Raw genomic sequence first — 10,652 nt, forward strand, 5'->3', positions numbered from 1 at the left:
TCCCTCCCTCCCTCTCTCCCTCCATTTCTTCTGTCTACCTATTCACCCACTTTCCTTCCTTCTTTCCCAGCCCTCTCCATCTTCCTTCCTTCCTTCCCCCCTCCCTCCCTCCATCTTCTCCAATGTCCATCCGTCCATACATCCACTTTCCTCCCTCCCTCCCTCCCTCCCTCCCTCCTTTCTGCAGAATTGACATAGAAAGAACGATTTAACAATTATTGCCTTTCCTCAAAAGACTCAATCAAGGCTACATTTTCAAATTTTCAAAGGCTCTCAGAAACCGCCTCTACTGTATATATTGCCATTCATTTTCAAATTGCAGGCATTGGTGTTTGAATTATTCCTTGGCGATTCAGGAACAAAGGTTTTGCTTTGACTTGTAGCTACACAAGGAGCTTAAAGCTCCAGGCCAATTCCCCCCAAAAGACGATCTCCTAACGTATGAGTTAAGACTAAATTTCCATAATTCTCCGCAGACGTTCAAGACGGTGGCCTCAACCGTAGAATCAAAGCCAACATCTTGAGGTTTTTGACTCTCCATCCTTGCGGATGGCCCTCCCAAGGCAGAACCTCGGATGAATCCCAAATTAGAAGGGATAGGTTACCTTTTTGGGGGATGAGTTTGGAGAAACTTTGGCTTAAATTAGACCTCCAGCCTCCTTGTTAACATCTTGTGTGCTCCCTATTTTTCAGGGCAAGCTGCATTTTGACTGTGGATGTGTTTGTACAATGCAGAGTCCTCGGCCTGGGAAGAAGGCCTTGGATGCAACATCCTGGAGTGAGAGACAAGAGACTTATTTGGTGGCTGTGAAACTTTATACTTGAATCATTTCAGCACTGCGGTCAGAAACGTTTTCTGTGCCTTAATTCTAGGCTTTATGTATTATTGCTTTTTTCGTATTTGAAATTGTTCGCTGCTTATAAAGAATAAAGGACTATATTTCCTGCTGTACAAGGCTGGTATTTTTTTTCCCATTTAGAACATGATTCTTCTAGTAATTTGGACCTTGAATAGCTGCTGGGTCCAACATCTTTCTTATCCTTGATAATCGAGACAATAGGAGCACCCAGGCATGTAATTCTTTTAAGTACTATTATTAATTTAGTTTTTTAAAAATATTTTTACTTTTTATCCAAGAGCACAAGTTGGCTTGTGAGGAATGCCCCTTTGTGTTATCCCTACCCCCAGCAACAGCCCTTGTGGGTTAGATCGGGTGGGGAGAGAGAATGATTGACACCCCCCAAACCTCCATTGGGTTTTTATGATCAAAAGTGAACAAACTGAGGCTAATTCAACCCTTTAACCAGCAGAACCCATTGGCTCTCTTAGATTCCCAGCAAAGCCCAACATGAAAGGACAGTTTCTCTGTGAGGATTGGGGAATATGAGGGTGTTGTCTCTCAATGCCTCCCAATAAGAGGTTTAAAACTAGGATATATAATTTTTATAGAACATAGAATAATAAGAGTTGGTAGGGACCTCGGAGGTCTTCTAGTCCAACCCACTGCTCGAGCAGGAGACCCTATACCATTTCAGACAAATGGCTGTCCAATCTCTTCTTAAAAAAACTCCAGTGTTGGAGCACCCCAACTTCTGGTGGCAAGCTGTTCCACTGGTTAATTGTCTTGTTAGGAAGTTTAATTTCCTTAATTCCAGGTTGCTTCTGTCCTTGATTAGTTTCCATCCGTTGTTTCTTGTCCTGCCTTCTGGTGCTTTGGAAAATAAGGACACCCCCCCTCTTCTTTGTGGCAATCTCTCAAATAATGGAACATTACTATCGTGTCCCCCCTGGTCCTTCTTTTAATTAGACATTTTTTGATATGTGCACACACATGCACATAAACAGACAGACAGACAGACAGACATATTCTCTATCTATCTATCTATCTATCTATCTATCTATCTATCTATCTATCTATCTATCTATCTATCTATCTATCTATCCTACCTGTCATCTGTCTGTCTGTGTCTGTGTCTGTCTCTCTCTCTCTCATTCACCAATGATTCACTTTAAAATGGACCAGTTTTTTTTAAAAAAAACCTAGCTGAAAGTGACAGGTTCTGCTAGTCTCTAAAGATAGATAGATAGATAGATAGATAGATAGATAGATAGATAGATAGATAGATAGATGGATGATAGATTGATAGATGATAGATAGATGAGATAGATGGATGATAGATATATAGATAGCTGATAGATGATAGAGATGATAGATGATATAATAGATATAGCTGATGGATAGCTGATAGATAGATAGATAGATAGATAGATAGATAGATAAACATTTATTGTCATTTTTTACTGTGGGCACATTAGCACACATTAAAAATGAAATTTTGTTGCTTACTCTCAAAGATAAGGGGGGGGGGGGAGAAGGCTTAAATTGCAGTGTTCTCACAGTGCTAAAGCCTGTGAAAACCCAATCCTTTTCCATAGACCCTGCTGTAACTAGGAATCAAAGTCTGTCAAGCTGGGATTTCGCAGCGCAGTCCCTTTCTGAAAAGGGCATCAACTTGTGTCGCAACAGCCACGCCACTGAAATGTGGGTCGTTCACGGCAAGTTTACCTTCTTGCGACGTTCCTGCTCCTGCCACGCCGGGACCGTCCCATCTGGGCAAGGTCTGAGGGCAGAAATCCAGGGCCTGATTTAGCCGGATGACGAGAACCTGGATGATGCAGCAAAGCTGGAACCGAAGTGAAGTAATGGAAATTGCATCAGGGGATTCAGTCCAGAGTCTAAAACAGCTTTGTAGGACCAAGGGAGGAATGCACTGAGGGGAGGGAGAAGAGGGAAAGACAGCCATTTCTTTCCCTCATTTTAATACTACCACATCTGGCTGCAGCACCCTCAGTCACCACTAGATGGAACCAAGGAGACAAGACAAAATTCTCACCTGTTACTGCCACCTAGGAGTCATCAGGAGTTGTGCAGTCCTGCTCTTCAAAGCTCTATAGGATATTACAGGGGTCTTCAAACTTGTTCCTTTTATGACTTGTGGACTTCAACTCCCAGAATTCCTCAGCCAGGGATGCTGGCTGAGGAATTCTGGGAGTTGAAGTCCCCAAGTCATGAAGGGGCCATAGTTCCCCCATGCTGGCTCAGGAATTCAGGGAGTTGAAGTCCGCAAGTCATGAGGGGGCCATAGTTCCCCCATGCTGGCTGAGGAATTCTGGGAGTTGAGGTCCACAAGTCATGAAGGGGCCATAGTTCCCCCATGCTGGCTCAGGAATTCTGGGAGTTGAGGTCCACAAGTCATGAAGGGGCCATAGCTCCCTCATGCTGGCTGAGGAATTCTGGGAGTTGAAGTCCACAAGTCATGAAGGGGCCATAGTTCCCTCATGATGGCTGAGGAATTCTGGGAGTTGAAGTCCACAAGTCATGAAGGGGCCATAGTTCCCCCATGCTGGCTGAGGAATTCTGGGAGTTGAAGTCCACAAGTCATGAAGGGGCCATAGTTCCCCCATGCTGGCTCAGGAATTCTGGGAGTTGAAGTCCACAAGTCATGAAGGGGCCATAGTTCCCTCATGATGGCTGAGGAATTCTGGGAGTTGAAGTCCACAAGTCATGAAGGGGCCATAGTTCCCCCATGCTGGCTGAGGAATTCTGGGAGTTGAAGTCCACAAGTCATGAAGGGGCCAAAGTTTTCCCCATGCTGGCTCAGGAATTCTGGGAGCTGAAGTCCGCAAGTCATGAAGGGGCCATAGTTTTCCCCATGCTAGCTGAGGAATTCTGGGAGTTGAAGTCCACCAGTCATGAAGGGGCCATAGTTCCCCCATGCTGGCTCAGGAATTCTGGGAGTTTAAGTCCATGAGTCATAAAGGGGCCATAGTTCCCCCCATGCTGGCTCAGGAATTCTGGGATATTACATCAAGTGTGGATGAACACCGTGATTGAACACATCTGTCTGCATCATTCTCTTTAGCTTCCAAACGTTCCCAATTATCTTTCCTTCCCAGAACAAATCTGTCCTTTCTTTCTTTCTTTCTCTGGAAAGAAACTATTAGATCTGCTGGAGACATTTTCCCAGCTGAACCGCAGATGGATAGATCAGGATAGATCAGGAGTCTCCAAACGTGACAAACCTTTAAGACTTGTGGACTTCAACTTGGCTGGTTGAGGAATTCTGGGAGTTGAAGTCCACAAGCCTTAAAGTTGCCAGAACCGAACAGTAATTAATTCCCAGGACTGAAAGAAGAAGAAAAAAGACTGTTCTACTTTAGACTGGGCATTTTGCTCTGTTGTGTCTTAAGGGCTTCGTACAGCCGAAGGATCCCCCTGGCATCTCTCTCTCTCCAGACAAAGGCAGGCCCAGCTCGGGAGGAGGCCTCCAGACCCAAAGGTCCTCACTTACAGCCCAGTTTCTAAAAATAGAGGATCTCACTCCGTCCTGGAGCTGTTCCAATCTATGTTCTATTTTTAAGACAGTCCCACCCTTGACCGTAAAGCGGAAGCCGGTCATAAGTCACCGGCCCTTCGCTTCCAGGATCCCCATTTCCTAACCCTGACCTCGCCTCCAGATCTGCGGGGCTGGGAGCTTCACGGATGCACGTAGAAAAGGGGCAGTGCTTATGTGTACCCCACCTCCCTCCCCAGTAACCTTGGATCACCGTAACTGCCTCTAATCGCTTACGGGATTGAGGGTAGACTTGTAATATAGGCAGCCAAGATGCCACGGCTTCAGCACAAGAGGCCTCTGAAAGTCACAGACGAGAGGGAGGTTCACGTTTCACAGTTGGTTGAAACAACGGATGGAAACTAACCGAGAAGAGAAGCAACCTAGAACTAAGGAGAAACTTCCTGACAGTTAAAACAATTAACCAGTGGAACTACCTGCCTCCAGATGTGGATGCTCCAACACTGGAAGTTTTTAAGAAGAGACTGGACAGCAGGGGGTTGGACTAATGACCTTTTAAAGTCCCTTCCAACTTTATTATATTATTATCTTTTATTCATTAAACATGAACCTCAGTCAACTGAACATTCAGATTGGCTCAGCTACTCAGGAGTTTTCCACACAACAACCTTGTGAGCTAAACTAGGCTGAGGGAGGCCCAAGTTACTCAATGAGGGAGGACTTGAACCCAGATCTCCCTTCTCCTACTCCAAAACCTTGACTGGAACGGGAGAATGGCGTGAGGAGGAGAGGGAGAAACCGGTTTGAAACTGAATAACAGAGTTGGAAGGGATCTTGGAGGTCTTCTAGTCCAACCCCCTGCTCAGGCAGGAAGCCCTATACCATTTCAGACAAATGGCTGTTCAGTCTCTTCTTAAAAACCTCCAGTGTTGGAGCATTCACCGCTTCTGGAGGCAGGTTGTTCCACTGGTTCACTGTCCTCACTGTCAGGAAGTTTCTCCTGAGTTCTAGGTTGCTTCTCTCCTTGATTGTTTTCCATCCGTTACTTCTTGTCCTGCCTTCGGGTGCTTTGGAGAAATGTTTGGGGTATGCTGCCCAGCCCCAGGGGAGCAAAGAAATGTCCAGATGCAGGACTGCTTGAACAGGCAGTTCAGCTCCAACAGTGCACAGATTATGTTGCATACTTGGGTGACAAAAGGTCTAGACCAGTGTTTCTCAACCTTGACAATTTTAAGGCATGTGGACTTCAACTCCCAGAATTCCACAGCCAGCAATGCTGGCTGTGGAATTCTGGGAGCTGAAGTCCACATGCCTTAAAATTGTCAAGGTTGAGAAACACTGGGACTCTAGAAGAGAACCACCAAGCTCAGAGAGCACCATGCAGCGCACCGTTCGAGTCAGATCTACCAATATTCCCTTCCATCAGTAGCTAGGAAAGTCAGCTCAAGGGTTATCAAAAGGCACTGCTCAAAATATTTAAGAGCCAGGCAGGTGACCCTCATTTGGCCAGGAGCAGCATTTTTCTCAGGGGTGGAAGGGAAGGGAAGAAGAAAGGAAGTGGGGCTATTGTGAAATGAGGGCAGGATCATACCCGATAGGAGAGGGGCAGGATACCCCACTTTGTTTCTAGCTATACATCCTCCTCCCGACCTTTGTGACTGAGGAACTGTTTTTGTGATTAGTCTCACATCATGATCAGTAACCATGGATGGGAACCATTTAACTAAATTTGGGGCTGAGAGAATTCACACTTTGGCGCTGGTAAATGAATAGAATAGAATAGAATAGAATAGAATGGGATAGCATAGGACAGAACAGAATTAACAGAATTACAGAATAGATTAGAAATACAGAATAGAATAGAAATACAGAATAGAACAGAACATAATAGAAATAAAGAATAGAATAGATTAGAAATACAGAATAGAATAGAAATACAGAATAGAATAGAAATACAGAATAGAATAGAAATATAGAATAGAAATACAGAATAGAATAGAAATAATAAAAATAAAGAATAGATTAGAAATACAGAATAGGATAGAAATACAGAATAGAATAGAATAGAATAGAGGAGTTGGAAGGGACCTTGTAGGTCATCTAGTCCAACCCCCTGCCCAGGCAGGAGACCCTACACCAGTGGTTCTCAACCTTTTTAATGCTGCGACCCCCAACCGGTCGTAAGTCGAGGACTAAACCGGTCGTAAGTCGAGGACTAAACCGGTCGTAAGTCGAGGACTACACCGATCGTAAGTTGAGGACTACCCAACCGGTCGTAAGTCGAGGACTTTCCCTGCCCGGGAGCGCCATGCATGCGTCGTTCCGCCCCCTGCGCCGGCCGAGGCGTAGCTGGCAAGCAGCAGAGACGGAGCAAGCCGACCACCAGCTGGCCCAGCCCAAGGGAGGTAAGGCACCCACCGGAAAAGGGGGAAAAAATGGCAGACAAAAAAAAATGGCGGACAGCCTTGCTTGGCGACCCCCGTGAAATGGTCGATTGACCCCAAATGGGGTCGCGACCCATAGGTTGAGAACCGCTGCCCTACACCATTTCTGACGGATGGCAGTCCGGTCTCTTCTTGAAAGCTTCCAGTGATGAAGCTCCCACAACTTCTGAAGACAAACTGTTCCATTGGTTGATTGTTCTCACTGTCAGAAAATTCCTCCTTATTTCCGGGTTGACTCTCTCCTTGATCAGTTTCCATCCGTTGTTACTTCTTGCCTGGCCTTCAGGTGCTTTGGAAAAGAGTTTGGACCCCCTCCTCTTTGTGAGACCCCCCTCAAATATTAGAACACTGCTATCATGTCTCCCCTGGTCCTTCTCTTCACTAGAGATTCTGAACATTCTGAATATTATTCATGCCAGATCTCCTAAGGGGTCTATTCCCCCGTTTTGGGGCGTACACCCAGAGCGAAAAAGGCAGACTGGATCTTCATAGAGCTTTAATTAGAAATGATATAATACACGTTTATTATCAGCAGCCGATTGGGCCTTGAGGACTTCCACACGCCGAGAGAAAACAAGCTGGGAGAAGACGGGATCTGCAGGCAGCCTTCAACGAGTTGGGACGAAGTCTTCCAGAACGTCTCTCATTTTTCTAGGCTCTAGCAAAACAGGAAATGATCTCTGCTGAAAAAAAGCTTATTCATAAACCGGGGACACAGAAAAGGAACCAATTTCCTTTTATCTATATGGAGATTCTCAGTCATCCAGGTCACGGTTATCCCAAAGGTGCTTTTTCACGAGACAACTGGATTTTTTTTTCTCGCTTTCAAGAAAGTCCAGTTGCCTCGTGAAAAAGCACCTTTGAGACAACTTCCTGTATACTTTGCCAAGGATGACTCTCTTGTTTATAGTTCCTTAAAGAGAATCTAAAGCAAGCAGAGGCACAAAGAGCTTCTCTTAAGGAGGTCTAACGTCACCTCCAAGTAAAATTTGACTTTACTGTGGAAAAGCGCGAGTCCTTACTCCTGCAGGATGTAGCCTTGTTCAAAGGTGTTCACAAGCATGTCCACCAAAGGGACTAGTCTGTTGAGAGCCAGTTGGAACCAGCAGTTCAGACTCTGAAGCCAGGAAACGGTGAATTCCAATCCAGCCTCAGGCATGAAAGCCAACTGGGCCAATCCCTCTCTCTCAGTCCTCGGAAGAACGGCAAACCACTTCCAAAAACGTTGCTAAGAGAATATGCATGAACGTGTCCACGTAGACTGGACTGCCAAGGGTCCAGAATGAATCAACAATGTAAACTTGCCCATTCCCTCCAAATTCCCAGATTTTGTTACCTGAGATACAAATTAACTGTTTAACTCAGTGGTGGCGAACCTATGGCACGGGTGCCAGAGGCGGCACTCAGAGCCCTCTCTGTGGGCACGCTCGGCATGCCCCGGAGATGGCAACCGTCCCTCTTCAACTAGCCGCCTACTAACTCGCCGAGGTCCCACATGGCTGGATGCTTCCCAGCACCCCCCTGCGCTCGCTGGCCTCTGTGTGCAGGGGCCGATGGTGTCAGGCAGCAGCCACCCCGGCCCCTGCCTCACTTTGCCCTGTGACAATGGCACCCCCGCCCTGCCTCGCCTCACCCCGCAGGACGAGCCTCCTGCCCACCGCCCCACCTGCCAGAGACCCCTGGATCTCCCCCACCCCTGCCAAGCCCCCACAGGCGTCCCTCCCCATGAGCAACATTGAGGTGACCATACCAAGCTTGGCCACACCCACCCAGTCTGCCATGACCACAGCCATGCCCACCCAGTGGGCCACACCCACCTGGCACCTGGCGATAAATAAGTGGGTTTTGGGTTGCAGTTTGGGCACTCGGTCTCTAAAAGGTTTGCCATTACTGGTCTAACTCCATACTTGAAAATTCAAAGCAATCCATCTGTTGCTGAACTATAATTTCCAGTGGCCTCATCAATGGCTACCTGGCTGCAGCTGGTACCCAGGGCATTGATGTAGATTTATAAAGGCTTTGTGACAACTCGCTTGAGGAATTATTTGGGGGCCTTTATCTCATTCATGCTGTGGGCAACTCAAGAGGAACAGCTGGGGGTCCCACCACCTGCCCTAGAAAACAGCTGCTTCCTCCCCGCCCCTCTAATTTCCCTTTAAGCCTTTGAGCAGTTCTTCTGGAACGTGTTTCACGCCAAAGTACCTTTCTCCACAAAGTCCTCGGGATGGTGCTTGATGTAACTGAAAAGCTCCCTGTCCCTCTCAGCGTAGTAGTAGTTGGAGTATCTCTTGATGTAGTAGCCCAAACAAAACCCCAGAGTGGCCATCAGGACTTGACGGTGGACGCCTGGAAAAGATCAAGAGAGCAAAGGGACAAGTTCAACAAGCTGTCCCGAAATTCCCAATTGGCACTTATAGAGCAGGTGGCTATCACTAAGATGATGCCTACAAAGGTGTGAAGAAGACAAGCTGAACTCGGTCTGGACTTGAGTACCTAAATCTGCTGTGTTTATTCTCCAATCATTTTTCTCCTTCCTTCCTTCCCTCTTCTCCTCATTCCACATCGGATCGGTCCCTTCCTCCGCTCTGTCCTGGCAGATCATCCCTGGATACTGGCAGACCGTCATTCCCCACCCCAAATCCATCTTCCCACGTTAAGGCTGCTGTGGCTTGTCTGGTATTCAGTTCCCATGCCAGACCCTCTTTGCAAGCAATCGTCATTTTAAAAAGAGAACGACAGCAAAGTCCTTGGTTGTCCCTGAGCTTGGATGTTTGCTTGCAGACATTCATTACTCAACTGATATTATCAGTTGTAATGACTATGAGTGGCTGCCTTATATATAGTATTTTGCCCCGTTGGTGTTGGGGGGGGGGGGAATGTAGTTTATTCCTTGGTGGTTCCTTAATTGCAGTGGGTATTTTTTTTTTCTGATGATAATCCCCATTTATTTGATTGGGGGATGCTGGAGAGAATGTCTTCTCGTCTTCTTCGTTCTAATGTTTTATAATTGTCTCTTTTGAGTGGTGGGTATATGTGGTTTATCTCTCTGTGTCTATTGATGGCTGAAGGCCAGACTTCCACGAGTTTCCTATAATAATAATAATAATAATAATAATAATAATAATAATAATAATAATAATAATAATAGTTGTTTTGTTGTTATTATTCTCGGATAGGGCTTGGGCTAAGAGACTAATAGAGGTCGTTTGGTGTGACCTTGGCCCCCCTCTCTCACAGATTGTCCTACTTCGCAGGGCTGTTGTGTGTGTGTGTGGGGGGGAGAAAGATATGAAGGCATTAATTGCCCCTTGACCCCCAAAGAGGGAGGCAAGAGGACCACCTAATACATTAATCAAATTCTCCATTTGGGTCCACCAGGAAGGGAGCACTCGGGAGGATCGTCCCCCCCCCCCCGGAGGTCAGACCGGGATCCTCCCGACCCTGACTCCGGATGGGGCTTCTCTTGGCTCCTCCTCGGCTGTGGATTATGGGCATGCAACTCTTCCCTTCCGGCTCCCCGCTTCCTTGAGCTCTGCGTGCTGGTTAGCAGCGACGGGGACCCTGTCCGCGGAAGGGCCGGACGGGGCCTCGATGGGCAGCCCGGGGACCCCCCCCAAGAGCGGAGGGACGGGAGACCACGCGGAAGGGCCCGTCGACTGACCGGCGCGCAGGGCGGGCCTGCGGTTGACGCCGTTGTGCAGCAAGGTGCTGATCCAGAAGATGCCCGCCATCCACACGGAGGGGAAGGTGAGCAGCGGCGGCGGCGGCAGCGAGAGCGCCTCGTTGGGGACGGAGAAGCGGAGCTGCATGGCGACAGCTGGAGCGGCGGAGGGTCCGGCCCGCAACACCTTC

General features: G+C 47.4%; 1 protein-coding gene across 1 annotated transcript; it reads right to left on the bottom strand.

Moving 5' to 3' along the window:
* Positions 1-7,279: 7,279 nt before the first annotated feature.
* On the bottom strand, positions 7,280-10,643 carry LOC107297260 (NADH dehydrogenase [ubiquinone] 1 subunit C2). Its single transcript, XM_015826621.1, has 3 exons — positions 10,462-10,643; positions 9,003-9,146; positions 7,280-7,458 (listed from the first exon to the last, which is right to left on the bottom strand). The coding sequence occupies exons 1-3, from the start codon at positions 10,607-10,609 to the stop codon at positions 7,409-7,411; spliced, it is 342 nt and encodes a 113-aa protein (XP_015682107.1). The 5' UTR covers positions 10,610-10,643; the 3' UTR covers positions 7,280-7,408.
* Positions 10,644-10,652: the final 9 nt, after the last annotated feature.

The sequence above is a fragment of the Protobothrops mucrosquamatus genome, unplaced genomic scaffold, assembly GCF_001527695.2.
Source record: "Protobothrops mucrosquamatus isolate PMUCROS unplaced genomic scaffold, P.Mucros_1.0 scaffold3203, whole genome shotgun sequence".
Taxonomy (NCBI): Eukaryota; Metazoa; Chordata; class Lepidosauria; order Squamata; family Viperidae; genus Protobothrops; species Protobothrops mucrosquamatus.